The following is a 17,086-nucleotide window of genomic DNA, read 5'->3' as shown; positions in this document are numbered from 1 at the left end:
CATGACCTTTTCAGCGCGGAAGCCGGCAACTTCCAGTCCCTCAAGCGATGTCGCACGCGAAAGGGCAACGTACGCTGGAATCATCCGTCAGCTCTGGTTCCCTGTTGTATGGAGGGAGGTTTACGGCACAAAAACTCACCCTGGCCCTTTTCAAACACCTTGCCGAGGTCAACCTTGACACGCTCGAGCGCTGGGGGTGGTTGTCAGTTACTGAGCAGCTCTAGTCCTCGCAACTCACTCTGGCCTTGAGCCTTGTGGATCGACATGGCCCACGCGAGGATGAGAGGAAGCTGGTGGCGCGACACCTGGATCTCGCCGTTGGGCAGCTCGTTCTTGAACGTGTCGTGCTCGACAAGCATGTCGCGCATGCCTCCTCCGGGGACGTTGAAGCGGACGACGGGGAGAGGCTTTGAGCCTGGAGCAATCTTCATGCGGAGCAGGTCGCGCATCTTTTGCTTCTTCTCGTCCATGTCTTCACCCTCCTCGCCGTCAAAGCCACTTTCACGCCAGCGGCCTTGGGCGTCGGCCAAGTACTCCATCTTGTGGCAAAATCCAATCACCCTGCCCATACTGCCGTTGACAAGCGTTTCGTCGACATTCTTGATAAGCATGACCTGGGCGTCCGTCTTGAGGAAGATTGTGTGTGGGGCCATAAAGTTGGCAAGCATCTTGTCGCGCTGAACACGGTCCTGAATCTGGCCACCGTCCGTGGCGATATACGACCAGCAGTCCGACGTGAGCCCACTGAGACGGGCATTGTTGGCTTTGTCAACGTCCTCGCGACGAGGGAACAGGTGGGTGGGCTCAATGCCGTCCGTGTAGCGGATGGGACGCGAAAGAGCCTGGAACGCCTGGATCGAGGCGGGGGACATACGGCCGAAGCGCATCTCGTTGAGCATGTCGACAAAGCCTGAGAGTTTAGCCCAAGGGTGCATGGAACAGTCAACTCACGTTGGTCTTTCTGACGGAACACCTTGGTGAGGTTGACGGACATTTCAATAGTCTCGTCCCAAGTCGTCGCCTCAAAGCAGAACTTGGGCTCGCCGTTCTTGGTGACGGGGGGCAGCTGGAAGAAGTCTCCAGTCACAATAATCTGGATACCGCCAAAGGGCTTTTGGTTCTTGCGCAGCAACTGGCCAACCTGGTTGTACTTGTCAAAGAGCGTGGCGTCGACCATGGAGACTGAATGTCAGTTGACGCCGTGGGGTTTTCTGAACTCACTCTCATCAATGATGAGCACCTTGGTGCGCATCCAGCGCTGCACCGTCTTCCTGTTACGCTTGATCTTGCTCACGAGCTCGGTGGCGGGCTCCAGGGCAAGACCTGCACCGCCAAACGAGTGCAGTGTGATGCCGCCAATGTTGCATGCAGCGATACCAGTCGAAGCAGTGACCGCGACGGCGTCCTGAGACTTGGCGTGCTTGCGCTGCAGGTTCTTGATAATCTCGCGAAGGAGAACCGACTTGCCCGCACCTGCATGGGTAAGCAGCGTAATGACGAGTTCTTTGACCCACCGGCAGAACCCGTAAAGAAGATGTTCTTGCCCTCCTGGACGACCAGTTGCAGGACTTTTTGCTGTTCACCGCTGAGCACGAGCTTCTGCCTGATGTTGATGGAGGGACCGGCGACGCTCTTCTGCTTGTCTGCGGACACAGTCGAGGTCGAACTGGAGCGACTGCTGCCAGTGTCTGCAACCTTCTTGGCCGAACTGAAGTGTCAGCATACAGGCAACGTGCTGGGTGCTGGGTGGCGCCCGAGACGCGGTGAGCTGGCTGGGGCGAAGCTGCCAGCTCGAGTAAATAGGAATCTTGACAGAGCAAGGTACCTGGAGGGGAGGCATGGAGGGAAGGCACCGAGAGAAGACACAGAGGGAAGACCACACACTCACCTAAACTCGCTCTCCCAAGGAAGGGCACGCTTCTTGGCCGGGTTACCAGCGGGGAGGGAAGGCAGTTCGGTCTTGGGGGCAGGACGGAGGGGGACAGAGCTCGACGAAGTAGTTACGCGCGACGACGACGAGCCGTTGTTGTAAATGCTCATAGAAGCGGCTCTCGACGAGGACATGGGCCTCGACGTCGACGTCGACGTAGAAGCAGACGTAGATGCGGTGGGGGTTGAGTTCTCGGACATGGCCGCGAGAATGGCACGGCGGCGGCGGTCGGCGGGAGTCTCGCCGGGAATGGGGGCTGGGCTGGGATAGCTGGGGGCGGTATCGACCTTGACTGGAAGCTTCCTCTTCACGCTGGTGGGTTGTCAGCATGCGTCCCACTTTCATCACTCATGACTGTCCCGTGGCGTTGCCTTCCTCCGCCGGCGCCGCCAAGGCAAACAAACTCACCGTTCGGGGCTGGGCGACCACTCGAGCGCCGAGCTGGAGGGCGCGTCGTCGTCCCACTGACGCTGGAACGAGTTGATGCGCGACATACCGCGAACCTGAGAGTCGCGATTTGAAGAGCTGCCGGTGACGAGAGAGGGCATGGTGTGTCGATCCGGGATGCGAGTGGAGGTTGTTGGGTGGGTTGTTGGGTTGGAGGAAGAGGACAATCTTCGAGAGCGCGAAACGCGGTTGACGGGACTGTCTTTGCCCTGCGCGCACCCAGCAGCCGGATTCAGGGAATCGATTGTTTGTGCGTCACGTGGATACAATGGCGTGTCATTTTTGAGCCCCGCAAGTGATACCAAGCGATTGCTGCTCAGATTTCTGAACGAGACACCCTCCCACTACGTATCGTTGTTGCTGTCCAAGTGCCGCAAACAACCCTTACAACAACAGTCCACCAACAGCAAACATGGGTCGCGACAAGAAGATTGGAAACGCCATGAAGCGCGGCGAGCAGCACCGCAAGTCCAAGCGGGACAAGGAGCAGGTCAAGCTCCAGCGTCGTATGGACATCAAGAAGGCCGAGAAGGGCGTCAACGGCGAGGAGCTGAGGAAGGTGGGTAGCTACTGGAACTGCGCTGGATGTCTACTGACAGCTGTTGTAGGAGCGTCTGGCCAAGAACATTCCCCGCACCATCGACAACTCGCGTGTTTACGACAGCTCGTCGTACCTCACTGCCGACCCGGCAACCTTGCGTGCTGCCGAGGCTCGCGCCGCCGAGGCCTCGAGGCTGGTGAACGCACCTGCCGAGGATGAGGCGATGGACGAGGACGAGGCCAGCGACGACGACGAGGATGAGGATGAGGATGACGAGGATGAGCCCCAGGCTGGCCCGTCGCGTGCCCGCGGCAAGGGCAAGGCCGCCGAGGCCATTGAGGAGGACGAGGAGGACGACGATGACGACGACGAGGAGGAGGGTGAGGAGGACGAGGAGACTGAAGAGGCTACCGAGACCGCCCAGCCCCTTCCCCCCTCTGCTCCTCCCCGTGTTCTCCTCACCACTTCGCCTGGCCCGACCAAGAGCACCTACCAGTTCTGTGACGACCTCAAGTCCATCTTCCCCGGTGGCGAGTTCTTCAAGCGTCCCAAGGGCCGCGGCTTCGAGCTTGGCCGCGTCGCCCGCTGGGGCGCCAAGCGTGGCTTCAACGCTGTTATTGTCGTGAACGAGGACCACAAGGCACCTAGTGAGTAGCTGCACGCAGCGTGGAAGCCGGGACACAGCTAACTCGACAGACGCCGTCACTATCATCAACCTCCCCGCTGGACCAACGGCCTATTTCAAGCTCTCAAGCGTGCAGCTTGGCTCGCAGATCTACGTGAGTTGGCTCATGTCTGAGGAAAATTCAACTCTGACGCTTTGCAGGGACATGCTAGGCCCACTGCCCACTCGCGTACGTCTTGGTAGCCACAGCCCATGAACACCTACTGACCCCTTTAGCCGAGCTCATCCTCAACGGCTTCACTACCCTTCTGGGTAACACTGTCGGTCGCATGTTTGGCCAGCTCTTCCCCTCTCTCCCCCAGTTCCGTGGTCGCCAGGTCGTGACGCTGCACAACCAGCGCGACTTCCTCTTCTTCAGGCGACACCGGTGAGTTGATTGGGCGTCGACCCTGTTCTAACTTTCCAGTTACGCCTTCACCTCGCCCACGTCTGCCAAGTTGCAAGAGATTGGCCCCCGCTTCACCCTCAAGCTGAGATGGATGCGCAAGGGTCTCCCATCGGTCCGCACGGCCGACGGCCGCATGCCCACTGGCGGCGACAAGGGCGCCGACGACGAGGAGTTTGCCATTGACGACGACGAGGAGACCGAGGCCCAGGAGAAGATGGACGAGGAGGAGGCGGCTGCCGAGATGAGCAAGCCCCAAAAAGCGCAGGCGCAGACCACGCCCAGTGGCCAGGCTATCCCGGCTCTCGACGAGGAGCAGGAGTACGAGTGGAAGTGGAAGGTGGGTTTGAAGCCTTTGGATAAAGCTAACCCGCAACAGCCCAAGATGGAAGTTTCGCGCCGTACGTTCTTCCTCTAGAGAGAGAGAGAGTTGGGTGTGCATTGTCTCTTGTGTTATTTTGCATCTGTTTTCAGTCGGTTCTGTATGCATTGAGTGTGATAGAGAGATGTGGAGGTCTGTCATGTCCCGCCAAAAAAAAAGTGCCACATGTGGAGGTGGACCCCTGGGTGGGCCGCCGGCGAATTCGGGATTAAGAGTTCTGTGCGTCCAGGATTCTGAGCCAGGATTGCAAGTGCACTGCCAGCAGCAGGTGCAAAGTGAGACCACCATAGCCAGCAGCGACCTCGGCATCACTCGCGTCAATACCCAGACCGAGACCTCCTCGTCTATCACCACCTAAAAGCAGGGGACGTTCAGCACCTCCGCATCCCCCCACGACTTCCTCCCCCCCCCTTCCCGCTGCCCCCCCCGAAATCTTTGCCCATCATGGCCGAGTACGACCTCACCCAAGCGAGTGTTACACGCCGCCGCCCAAATGTTCCATCCGCGTGATCTTTCCGCGATCCCAAAGGTCCTTACTTGAACCTCTGGACCTCTGGGGCAACATGGACTGGGCTGGCTGGCGGCATACCTATACCGCAGTGCATCGTAGCTAACACTTCCTGCAGAAGCTTATCCCCCAGCTGGACCGCCACCTGGCCATCCCTCTGCTCAACTACCTCGCCGACTCGGACATCTTCCCTGCTCCCCAGGTGACCAAGGCCCAGTGCGTGGCAAATTGGAGTGATGGGAACTGCACAATGGCACACATGTACTGACACTGTATTAGGTATGACCTTGTCAAGCAGGGCACCAACATGGTCGACTACATCGAGGGACTGTACGAGCAGGCCAAGAGCGAGGGCGTGAGCGTTGAGCCGATGAACTTTCAGAAGCTGCGCGACGACGCGACCACAAAGTACAAGGAGCTGCAGGAGGCCGCTCAGCCGATCATGAAGGTCATCGAGGACCCCGAGGCGGTGGCAAAGCTCAAGGGCGGTGTGGACAAGGAGAAGAACCTCGACCTCTTGCGGTCAGAGTACAACATTTCGCTCGAGCAGATCAACGCGCTGTACCACTTTGGTCAGCTCCAGTACTCGCTCGGTTCGTACGCCGACGCTGCCAACTTCCTCTACCACTTCCTCATCTTCTCCCCCTCGTCCGAGCTCAACATGTCGGCTCACTGGGGTAAGCTCGCCGCCAACATTCTCTCGGGAGAGTGGGAGGCTGCCCTTGTCGAGGTCAAGGACCTGCGCGACCTGATCGACAACCCGCACACCGCCGCCCAGGCCAAGCCCCTCACCCAGCTCCAGGCCCGCACCTGGCTCCTCCACTGGTCGCTCTTTGTCTTCTTCAACCTCGGCGAGGGCCAGGGCTGCCAGGGTCTCCTCGAGATGTTCCTCTCGCCCGCCTACCTCAACACGATCCAGACCTCGTGCCCTCACCTCCTCCGCTACCTGGTCGCTGCTGCCATCATCAGCCGCCGCGCCCCCAAGCCCGCCGGCTCCCGCTCCAACCGCGACCACGTCAAGGACCTGACGCGCATTGTCCAGATGGAGGAGTACCAGTACTCGGACCCCGTCACTGCCTTCCTCAAGGACCTCTTCTGCGACTTTGACTTTGACAAGGCGCAGCAGCGCCTGGCCGTTGCCGAGAACGTTGTCCGCTCCGACTTCTTCCTGTCGGGCTTTGCCGACGACTTTGTCGAGAACGCCCGCTGGCTCATCTCGGAGATCTTCTGCCGTATCCACCAGCGTATCGACATTAGCGATCTGTCCAAGACGCTCAACCTCTCCAACGAGGAGGGCGAGAAGTGGATCGTCAACCTCATCCGTGACTCGCGCATGGGCGTGGATGCCAAGATCGACCTCAAGTCTGTGAGTAGCGGCACCCAAGCGTTCCTTTCCTTCTATTGTGTTCCTCCCTTGCTGACACCTTGCTCCCCAGAATATGCTCCACATCTCGAGGCCGCACACCACCCCCACCGCGACCCTCATCGAGACCACCCGTGGCCTCGCCTTCCGCTCCCAGGCGATCCAGTACGCGATGCAGAACACCTCGGAGCAGCGCCAGGGTGCCGGCGAGCGGGGTAACCGTCGCGAGAACGCCGGCGAGCGCCGTGGTGGCCGTGGCGGCAGGACCGGCGGCAATCAGTCCAGGCCAGCTGCCGAGTCGGCGGCCGCGGCACCTGCCGCTGCCCCCGAGGCTGAGGTGGCTGCGTAGAGTTCTGGTACATTGCGGTTGATAGTGGCATGTATTGCATACATTAGGAACCAGACGGGACGTGATATAGAGTGAGGATGGTCGTGTGGCAGGTGTGGCATGGTATGGCGAAGCGTGGCGAGCGTGGCAGCTCTGAGCTGGTTTGCAGTCTTCCCACGCACAAGAAAAGGTCGCTTCATGTCGGATCTATCTGGGCGGATTGTCTTGCTGTTGCCTGTTGCCGGTGACCTGTGGCCTGTGGCATGTTGGCCTCTCCTCTTGCTGAATGAAGGCGCCACTCCACCCAAGATCCCCCCCCAAGTTTCCGACACGGTCTCGATTTCGGTCTCAGCCTTTGTTTCGGTCCAGTTGAGCGATTTATTCCCACGATAGTGGGTGCTCCATGACCCATGGCCCAGTACATTCTCCGTGCTCCCCATGAATAGGCCATCTCTCGTCATCAGCTCTGTGCGCTCGATCGCAGGACGCAACGAGCTAAACCGCGTCGCGTCCAGCGTACCCAGCGTACCCAGCGTAGCGTCATTTTTTTGCACTCTGCCCCTTTTTTTTTCTTCCCCCAGCATCGCCTTGCGGGATGGACGGGCGGAAAATAGTCGTTCATCAGAAAAAAAGAGCGAGAAAATGCTTCCGTTCGTGACTGTTCTTTTCCTTTTGCTGCCCCTGTGACGTCGGTGCTGGCCGTGCTGGCCGTGGCTGGGCGGGTGGGCGGTGGGTGTGTTTGCCACCCAAAAGCGCGCACTGGGGGCTCTGGGCGTGACGCGGGCTGGTGACGCAACAGACACACACAACGGGCGGGCGGGGCGTGGGGCTTGGAGTGACACACATAAAGTCGGGACTCTTTGCATTTGTGTCGCATCTTTCTCCACCCCAGCTCCCATCACCACATCACGCACCACTCTCTCCGTACTCCACTCGCACACCCACGCAAACCACTGCCAGGCAGCCAGTCGCCACCATGAGTGCCATTGCTATGAGCGCCGCAAAGGTAAGGTGACAAGCACCAGCAACTCCGTTGTTCGCCTCGACAGCAACAACGGATAGAGCAAAGGATACGGCTGACACCCACTTGCAGAAGTACGCCGGCACCCAGGCGAAGAAGTACGAGCCGACAGACCCGTACTACGAGTTTATTGTCGATGCAAAGGGCAAGCGCAAGCGCGTCAAGGTGAGTGGCCCTCGGCTTGTACCATGGTGATGGCGGTGCTGTTTCCGGCCCTTGCCCATCAGCACACCTGCTGGCCACCAGCACAATGGAGTCTGGTTCTCGGAAGACAATGGGCTGACCCCACCTCGCAGCGCGATGTCCCTCCGGGCCTCACCAAGCGGGACGAAAAGGCCCTCCGCAAGATCCGCAAGCGCGCGCACTACCTCGACAAGGGCATGAACCTGTGCGGATTCCGTGTGGGATGGACGTTCTGGATCGGTACGTGTTTTTGTGCTGTGCCCAAAGCCTCCAGCAGTCACTGACACACTGGCAGGCATTGTCCCCGGTCTCGGCGATGTCACGGACGTCATCCTCAACTACACGCTCGTGGTGCGGCCCGCCACCAAGCTCGACCTGCCCGGTTCCGTCACCGCGCAGATGTTCTTCAACAATGCCGTGTCGGCCGGCGTGGGCCTCGTCCCGCTCGTGGGCGACGTTGCGCTGGCGGCATGGAAGGCCAACTGGCGCAACGCCCACATCCTCGAAGAGTACCTCCGCCACCGCGGGGCGGAGAACCTGGCAAAGGGCGAGCAGAGCGGCTTGACCGAGCTGTCCGACCCGGAACAGGCCCAGCTGGCTGCTGACCTCATTGGCGCGGCTGGCGAGGAGGTGCCCATGCACGAGGCGGCGGCAGGGCTCCAGCAGCCGCTGCAGGCGCCGGCGCCCGAGGCGAAGAAGAAGGGCAAGTTCTGGAGCAAGAAGAACTAGCACGGAGACACGAACACGACACACAAAAACACATACACGCACTTGTCCGTGGTCTTGGCAAGGGCGCCGAATTTAGATGCGGGCAGGCGCACACACGAATACGACCAGAGTCTCGAGCCCCCCCAGAACCCAGACAGACGAGCACGCGATACCACGAAACGACCCACAACCCATACCCCCCGGCACCACCACCGTCATTCCATTCTGTAGTATACTTCATAGGGGCACCACCATCGTACTTAATGCAAAGATCTTGTTAGAACTCGCCCGGGGTGAAATCGAGCACCGTGACACCCGCAAAGCCCAGGCCGCCGAGCGTGTTCTTGAAGGCAATGTGTGCCGGGTCGTGGTCGGTGTAGTAGTCTGCGTCGGCTTGGTTCTGGGGAGCTACGTTAGCTGTGGGTGCGATACAGTGAGGTGGGTGTAATGCAGGTGGGTGAGGCTGGTCGGCTGCGCGGTTCGTGATCCAACCCAGCTGTGGGTCTGCGGGATGGACAGGCGGCCAGCTGGGCCCCAGAAGGCTGCGGCAGGCATACGAGGCTCACAGCCCATGGGCCCGAATACCAAACCCGCCCACACCCACCCAGCTCAACCACCCGGCCTCGACTCACCTCAAACTCGACGAGGTACACGACCTGCATGCCGCCGTCGTGTCCCTCCTTGTTCGTCTGCTTGCCGCCGACGGCCGAGCGGATGTACGGCTTGCCGTCGCGCACGCACTGGTGCTTGAGGGCCAGCATGCCCTCCGACAAGGCCGGGAGGTTGGCCGTGTCGGTGAGCTTGAAAGCGACTGGAAAGCGGTGGACATCGAGGTCCCACAATACCGGGAAGGGTCGTGTGTGCGATGGTAGGCGAGGCGAGGACGGGACGCAGTGGGGTTGTGGTACGGGGAGAGTGCGTCGACATAAAAGAAAACACGATGTGAGCTGACTGACTAATCGCGTACAGCACACCACGCTCGCTCGGCCAATGACTTACCAATGTGCAAGACGGTCATGCTGTACTCCCAACCTGGTGGATATGTCTGTGGGGGGTCCGAATGGAAGATGCCGATGGAGAAGAATAGACAGGAAAGGACAAGCAAGCTCCCAAGAGTGACGAGGACAATGTGGCGCTGCCGGCTTGTAATAGCTTTGGAGTTGGGGTTGAACACGTCGCCAATGGTGGGCATGGCGACTTGATAACCGTGGGTTGAGATGGTAGACGCAGTTGAGGCCCTCCACCCGCGCGCGCCGGTGGTGCCTACAATCGGCCGCAGGAAGGCTAAAGAGGCATTAGACATGCATCCTAATAAATAATTAGGTTTTGTATTTCTAATCGCTGGCAAGGACGGCATCAAATGGTGCGCGATGACGATCCACCCAAAGTTGGTGGACGACGTCGACCAAGCTAAGCTCCCTTGACGTCCTTCTCCACGGTCCCACTTTTGTCTCTCTCCTTTGTCGTTTGGTCCACCGTCACCCCCCTCCTTCCCCCCCCTTCGCTCTTTTTTCTTCCATCCGTCGCCCGCCCCTATTTCCCTCCTTTGACAATGGTCACGACCCGCGCGCAAACCGCGGCCGCCCCACCGCCCTCCCTGCCGCTCAAGGACTACTTTGCGTCGCTCTCGTACCTCTCCCTGTTGCTCCTCTCGACGCCCGTCGTGCTTCCGTCGTCCACGTCATGGTTCTACGGTAGCGGCGACAGCATCGTGCAGGCTACATCGGCGGACAGGCCGCAGTGGGAGTTTTTGAATCCCATCACGCACGACCCGGCCGCGACGGCGGCGTGGGTCAGTGGAGGCGTGGCGATCGTCATGGTGTGGTGGGGCAACAAGCTGCGCAAGTGGTGGGGGCTCAAGGCCGATGGCAAGGTGGGTGGTGGTTTGGCGCAGCTGCTGGAACATGTACCTGTAGCTGCGTCAAGACGGGAGGACGGAGATGAGCTGCTGGCCTGCTGTCATCCCCGACGCCAAACAACAGCAGCCTCTCCGTCCCCATCTCCGTCTACCACAACCCGACACGCAACTGACGTTTACCCCGCAGACCAAGGAAGCCGTCCTCTCCACGCTCGGCACGACCGTCCTCCTCGCCCTGGCGATGCACACCCTCGGCGCCCCCGTGGCCATGTACCTGCGCACCTTGCTGTTCGCGTTCCACCTCGCCCTCCTGACCGCGTACCCGATCATTGCGACGCTGGGCTTTCCGGACCTGTACGACGCCGGCATCGCCGCGCGGTTCCGCCTCACGCGCCTCGTGTGCGAGTGGCGCGCAGAGGACGCGCGCGAGCGCGCCCTCGCGTTCCCGCTCGCGGGCGCGCTGGTCGGCGCGTGGGTCGGCGCCATCCCCCTCGCGCTCGACTGGGACAGGCCGTGGCAGGTGAGTAGAGTTGGAGTGTCCTGTTTACCGTGGGCAGAGTCAGCCGAGATGAGAACGCCCCGCTGCAGGCAGGCTGTCATCTCGTCGACTCGTGCCCGTCTCGGTCGCAGCTATGATAGTCCCAAAAATCGAGCTGACACACCGCACCCAAAGGCCTGGCCGCTCATCCCGCTCGTCACCTCCATCCTGGGCTTCGTGGCCGGCTCGTGGGCCAGCTTTGCCACGTCGGCCCTCGAGTCCCTCCGCAAGGAGATTGCAGACGACCAGGCCGCCAACGCGCCCAAGCCCGTCGCCAAGAAGCGCAAGGGCAAAAAGTCGGCCTAAACAAGACCCAAGCCTGCGGGCGTGTTGCGACACAGCTTCATGTCGACGGACAAGACCACCACCACAATAGACGACCACGGCAGCTGACGGCAGCGGCTGTGAGCCCTGCTCCTGCTCCTGCTCCTGCTCCTGCTACCACTGCCACTGCCACACGACCCGGGAGGGAGAACGGAGGGTCGGCGCGGCGTTTTGTGTTCATATAGGGCACTGTAGGACAGCCAATGCATGCAGATGTCGTGGGGAAAGACGGGGTCATCCAATGTTCGAAGGGGTTTCTATGTGGGGGGGGATGGGGGTTCGTATCTCGTGTATTTCGTCGGAGGCGTGCAGACAGAGCTTTGCTACGCGGCGAGGAATGCGGGTATGTGGGTGTTGGTGGAGTGGGATGGGATGGGATGGGGCAGGGAATGGAGTTTGGCTACACTGAGAGACAACGGTGGCAGAAGGAGACAGACAGTAGGGCGTGGCCGACGACAGCGGGCGCAACTCGCTCGCTCGCTCCGCTCGCTGCCCGCTCACTTGCGGTCCTCCTTGACGAGGCGCAGCCACAGGCTTCCCATCATGGAGCGCTCCCTCACGACCTCCCATGGACCCATGACGGCGCGCGCCGGGTCGCCGTTTCCGAACCGCGCCTGCATCTCCTTGAGGCCCTCGGCGGTGCCCTCGCTCTCGAGGGAGAGCATGCCGTGCCACTCGGGCGCGACGCGGTCGCCTTGCTGGATCTCGACACCGGCGACGTGCAGGTACCGTTTGGCGCTGAGGCGCGCGCCCGACGCGACAATGACGTCGCGTCGGTCATACGCCAGCCGGAGGGACGACATGCCCTGCTGCGCGTACGGCGCAAAGTCGAGATAGACAATCTGCGGGGTGGGCAGGAACGGGTCGTAGTATGTCGGCGACAGGGCGAACGCGTCGAGATAGTGCGGGAGGTGGCCCGTCGAGCAGTGAACATACTCGAGAGGGACGAGCTTGTGCGCCACAAAGGGCACGTAGACAAGCACGTGTTCCGTGTTGGACGGGCGGTGCAGGGCCGTGTTGACGACCAGGTCGCCGAGACGCATGCGCTTGTTGGCGCCGCACTTTTCCAGCTCGCGCCACGCGGCCGCGGCGCCTTCGGACGACGGCCAGCGGGGCACGCGGTCCGAGACGGGGACAAACACGCGCAGGATCGGCGCACGGCCGACCATGTATGGCGGCGGGCGGTCAAACGCCGGCTCGTACCGGCTGTTGTTGGTCGGCGAGTCCCAGCGCCTCTGGACGGGGGACGAGTGGCCGTCTGAGCGGCGCGACGAGCGGCCGCCCTCGCTGCTGTTGACGCTGGAACGTTCCCGGCGTCCACCGCCGATGGGGGGCGGGATGGGCAAGTTGTCGCCGTGACCAGCAAGTGATGCGAGGCCATGGGCGACCGAGCCGGACTGGGCGGACATGATCGAACCAGGACGCGAGCCCATGCCGCCGCCGCCGCCACCACCGCCGCCGCCGTTGGGACTGCCACCAGACCCGTCGCCGTACCGGAGGAACTCGTACCGCTTGGCGGTTGGGTACGAGACGGGCGGGAACGCAGCCTTGCCCTGCGGGATGGGTGCAGTGGTGTGTGTCTGCGGCGCGTTGAGCGCCTCCGTCGTGGCCGACGAGCTGTTGGAGCGCTTGCGGAAGCCGAGAGAGCCTGTAGCGTTGGAACCAATGGAGCCAATCGAGCCACGACGACGATGCAACTTACCGCCATTTTTACCACTGGGATGGCCATTGGCGAGGGACGGGCCGTTGCCAGTCGCGCTGGCCGGTGTGGCCGACAGAGGCTCCGGCATGATGACCTCGGTGACGCGCTCGCGGCGCGGCATCTTGCCCGTGAGGTTGGTCGTGCTGCCGCCAGCGTCCGAGCCGGCGTGGCTGTTGGCGCGCGACCCGGGGCGGCGCGGTGCCTGCAGGCTGCCTGCCGAGCTCGACTTGTGCAGAGTCGGGAGCGTAATGTCGTCCTCGAAGGGGAGGGGAGGCGAGTAGGGGAACGCCGAAGCAGGCAGGGTGCGCAGGAAGAGGACAATGAGTGTGTGCGAAAGACTCAAGTGGCGGAGCAGGTTGTGGTACTGGGCCGGGTAGGTGCTGTACACTGCAGGATCGTGCAGGAGGGACTCGACTGTGAAAACACGGGGCGTCAGTTTGTTTACGTCGTCACAATCGCCTTTTTTTCACTCACGGAATCCTTCCCACACAGTGAGGCCTGGCCATGAGCGTCCACGCTCGCGCTCCACGGTCACACCCCACTCGGACATGACCCAGCGGCCGACCATCTCGCCAGAGACGTATCGGCGCAGCATCTCATCGGATCCAAGGAGGTTGAGGAACGTGTTGATGTTGAGGAACGGGAGGAGCGAGACGCTGATACGCGGGTGCGACAGCAGGAACGTGAGCGTCTTGATGTCCTTTTTCTTGGGACGCGGGCGGTGCAGCACCGACGCACGCTTGCTGTCTCCGGATCCACGGCCCATCGTGTCGTCACCAGACTCGATCGATCGAACTGTGTGTGGGGTCTTGACGCTGGAGCGGGGGCTCTCGCCCGTGGTGTTTGATGTAGTGGACGCGGCCGAGAGGACGGTTGCACGGCGCGTTTGTCCCGAGACACTGCGGGCCTGCTGGGGGCTGCGGCTGATGCTGTTGTTGTCGATGGATGGACGCTGTGGGGAGCTGTCGCTGGCGATGGATGGAGCAGTGTTGATGGTGGGACTCGCAAGAGGCGACGATACGATGCGGCGGGCTGCAGCGGCAGCAACCGCTCCCGTTGCCGCCGCCGCCGCCACCGCCGTAGCTGCAGCTGCTGGGGTGTTTGCTCCGAGGCTGGCGGGGCGAACGCTGGCCGCGTCGACAGGCTGGGTGGTGGCGGCGTTGGCGCTCGGGCCTCGTGCCCTAATACCCGTGACTTGTTGATCCTCAGGCACTTTGGCTTTTGCGTGAGCCGCGGCCGGCGCCGTCGAGGTCAGCGGCGCAGGGCCGCGAGCCATCGGACCGGCCCCAACAGGATGCATGGGGGTCGACTGGGACGGCGGCGGCGCGATCGCAGAGCTAATCGCCGGCGACGAGTAAGGGAGCGCCTGGGGTGGAGGCGTCGGGGTCGTCTGTGGGATGTGAATGCGGGGACGCGTCGGCGCGGCAATGCTGCCCACGCTGGCGTTCGAATTGCCGTCCATGCTGCCGGTCGACGCGCTCGGCGGAATGGAAGAAGTCTTGGTGGACGGCGAAGGAACAGCAGGAGCCGTACCAGGGAGCGGGGCAGTTGCTTTGCTACTGGCGATAACCTGATAGGTGCCTCCACTGTTCGTAGGGCCAAGCTGTGCAGGGGCGGCGGTAGACGGGGCAACGTTTCCAAGGCGCCCAGTGTTGGACAAGGGTGCAGCTCGCGACGCAGGCGGGGCAACCGAGTGGGAAGGAGGGGCAGGAGCAGGTGGTTCACTCGACTCAGCTGTGGGAGACAGAATGGTCTCGGTGGTGGGAATAGCCCTGCTACCAACAGGACCCGAGGGCATGGCCAGAGGAGCACCGGCAGACAGCGGAGTCGTCAGTCCTTGCGCTTGGCGAGGGCCAAGAGGCGGCGCAGGACGAGGGCCTGTCGGGGACGAGAGTCCGTGTCCCGAAGTGGGATGAGGATACGAGGGCGCCGGAGGCATTGAGGGCGCCATTGCACCTGGAGGCATCATTTGCGGGGCACGGTCATCGGGTGTCCTGTTTGCGGTAGGCATGGCGAGGGGTGGGGACATGGGCTGGGGCATTGGTTGTGTCCTAGCAGGCGGGGACATGGGCTGGGGCGCTGGCTGCGTCCTAGCAGGCGGGGACATGGGCTGGGGCGCTGGCTGTGTCTGTGTCCTGGCAGGAGGAGACATGGGCTGGGGCACAGGCCGCGCCTGGGGAGGAGACATTGGCTGGGGCATTGTTTGTCCTCTTGTAGGTGGCGACATGGGCTGGGGCATGGACTGGACCATGGGCTGGGGCATCTGCTGGGGGGCCATCTGCTGATTCCTCGCGGGAGGGGACATGGCCTGGTTCTGCGGTGGCGGCGACATGTTGTTCTGCGGCGGCTGCGTTGGCCCACGACCGTTCGGCGGAGGGGTGTTCCTGTACTGCACCGACGTGGACCGCGCAGGCGGGGTCACCTGGGGCATGACGGATCCCGGGGCGAACGCACCCGGGGCATAGCCGCCGTTGGCCGACGGCGGTGCTGGGCGTTGGCCAAAGGACGGAGGAGGGGGAGCGCCACGAGTGTGGTTGTACCCGTGGCCTTGAGACGATGTGGGAGGAGTAGGGATCTCGCGCTGGTGCGGTTGCTGTTGAGGAGGGGCCGCGCCGTTAGGAAGGGATGCCTGGCGGGAGGGGCTCGCGAAGCGGCTCGCAATGGGCGCGCCCGATGACGACGAGGGAGGGGGAGGTGCGGCGTGCCCGTTGGAGCTTGGGGCGCGGTTTGACGACGCAATGATCTCGTATGCACTGCCGTTGGCACGATTCGGCTGGGCGTCTACACAACCAGTCAGCACAATTGATAAAGATGGGAGGGCGTGCTGCGCATGTGTGTATTGTTATCCAGATCCGCAGCAGATAACCATAACTTACTAGGAGGCGGCCTATTAAACTGTTGTTGTTGCTGCTGCTGCTGCTGCTGCTGCTGCGGCTGCGGACTCTGGCGCGGGGGACCATCGAGCAGTGGTGGGCGCGAATAGTGCTGAACGGGGTGCGAGATCTGGGGCATGCCGCCATCAAAGTACGCGCCCGTCGGCGAGAGGGGAGGCGACGCCATGGTTGGTACTGGAGCACTCCGTGGGGGACCAGCGAGCGCTGCGCTCACCGGCCCCTTGGTCGGAGGTTGGGGTGCGTACTGCTGCTGCTGCTGCTGTTGCGGCCGCATGGGTTGGTACTGCTGCGGCATGCCCATGCCCGGATGAGGCACACCGTTGGGCTGAACCTGTGGGCGACCGTATTGCGCTTGGGGCGCGCCGTTCGGAGGACCACCGCCGTTCGCCATCCCGTTCGGGTACTGAGGCTTGTTCTGGACTCGGAACGAGCTAGAGTGTGTCATGTTGCCGTTGGGCGAGGTGGGGCTCATCTGGCGCGGAGGCGCTGCTCCAGGAGGAAGCTGGTGAGGAGGAGGGGTAGGGGTCGAGGGCTTTGGTGGAGTTACGAGCGCGTTCTGAGCAGCAGAGGAAAAGTGGGTACCGGCAAGGAGACTGCTTCGCGAGCTGCTGGTCCCGGGCAGGCTCATGGTGTCGTTCATGAGCAACGTCGACATCCGGGGCAGCTGCGGGGCAGAGTCTGGGACAGTGGGTTGCGGGACAGGGGGTTGCTCCTTGTTGGACTGGGTGAGGCGACGGAAGAAGCCAGATGGCTTCTTTGTCACGGGCGCGCCGGTGCGTGGTGGTTCAGCCGTCGACATCATGGCGGAGAGCTTGTTACGGGCGCTCTTTGACCTCGAGAGTTTGCCGCTAAAGCTGTTGCTACGCGAAGGGATACGGGTTGCGGCGGGTGCACCGGCGTCTCCAACGTCGACGAGCTCCCACTCGGCGTCTTCCTTGGAAAGGCGAAGCTGTGTAAGGAGCGACAGCCGCGTGTCCTCGCCGTCAAAGAGCTTGGTGGGTGCGGGGACGCTGTTACGCTTGAACGCCGACGGCGGGCTTCGCGGGGACGATGGGTGGTGTGCGCTGTGTGCGTGTGCGGCAGCGATACGCAAGGGGTTGTTGGGGGAAGATGGGCCGGATTGAGTGGGAGTGTCAAGAAACGACGACAGAGATTGCGCCGAAGTGGTGGTGGAGGATGTAGTGCGGTCGGACAGCAGGGGTGGACGGTCGAGGACGGACACGGGAGGCGAGGCAGGGCGTCGAACAGGCGCCAAGACGTCGAAAACCATGTGCAGAGACGCGGGGGGC

The 17,086-nt window shown here is 62.2% G+C and overlaps 5 protein-coding genes across 5 annotated transcripts; 3 read left to right on the top strand and 2 right to left on the bottom strand.

Annotated features, from left to right (window-relative positions):
* Positions 1-2,789: 2,789 nt before the first annotated feature.
* INT6 (eukaryotic translation initiation factor 3 subunit E) lies at positions 2,790-6,590 on the top strand (the record flags this gene model as incomplete). Its single annotated transcript, XM_028623844.1, has 10 exons — positions 2,790-2,936; positions 2,986-3,565; positions 3,615-3,697; positions 3,745-3,772; positions 3,820-3,970; positions 4,010-4,389; positions 4,746-4,822; positions 4,997-5,094; positions 5,158-6,244; positions 6,315-6,590. The coding sequence occupies 10 exons, from the start codon at positions 2,790-2,792 to the stop codon at positions 6,588-6,590; spliced, it is 2,907 nt and encodes a 968-aa protein (XP_028475818.1).
* A 955-nt stretch (positions 6,591-7,545) lies between these two features.
* On the top strand, positions 7,546-8,502 carry EHS24_008532 (uncharacterized protein; the record flags this gene model as incomplete). The annotated part of the gene is made up of 4 exons (XM_028623843.1): positions 7,546-7,575; positions 7,663-7,755; positions 7,887-8,013; positions 8,069-8,502. The coding sequence occupies 4 exons, from the start codon at positions 7,546-7,548 to the stop codon at positions 8,500-8,502; spliced, it is 684 nt and encodes a 227-aa protein (XP_028475817.1).
* A 256-nt stretch (positions 8,503-8,758) lies between these two features.
* EHS24_008531 (uncharacterized protein) lies at positions 8,759-9,673 on the bottom strand (the record flags this gene model as incomplete). The annotated part of the gene is made up of 3 exons (XM_028623842.1): positions 8,759-8,881; positions 9,114-9,292; positions 9,481-9,673. The coding sequence occupies 3 exons, from the start codon at positions 9,671-9,673 to the stop codon at positions 8,759-8,761; spliced, it is 495 nt and encodes a 164-aa protein (XP_028475816.1).
* Positions 9,674-10,033: 360 nt separating this feature from the next.
* On the top strand, positions 10,034-11,183 carry EHS24_008530 (uncharacterized protein; the record flags this gene model as incomplete). The annotated part of the gene is made up of 2 exons (XM_028623841.1): positions 10,034-10,354; positions 10,398-11,183. The coding sequence occupies 2 exons, from the start codon at positions 10,034-10,036 to the stop codon at positions 11,181-11,183; spliced, it is 1,107 nt and encodes a 368-aa protein (XP_028475815.1).
* A 515-nt stretch (positions 11,184-11,698) lies between these two features.
* On the bottom strand, positions 11,699-17,067 carry EHS24_008529 (uncharacterized protein; the record flags this gene model as incomplete). The annotated part of the gene is made up of 3 exons (XM_028623840.1): positions 11,699-13,317; positions 13,378-15,684; positions 15,780-17,067. 3 exons carry the CDS (start codon positions 17,065-17,067, stop codon positions 11,699-11,701), a joined length of 5,214 nt encoding a protein of 1,737 aa, XP_028475814.1.
* Positions 17,068-17,086: the final 19 nt, after the last annotated feature.

Source organism: Apiotrichum porosum, assembly GCF_003942205.1.
Source record: "Apiotrichum porosum strain DSM 27194 chromosome Unknown scaffold_7, whole genome shotgun sequence".
In the NCBI taxonomy this organism is placed as follows: Eukaryota; Fungi; Basidiomycota; class Tremellomycetes; order Trichosporonales; family Trichosporonaceae; genus Apiotrichum; species Apiotrichum porosum.
This window is presented reverse-complemented; position numbering and strand designations above follow the sequence as displayed.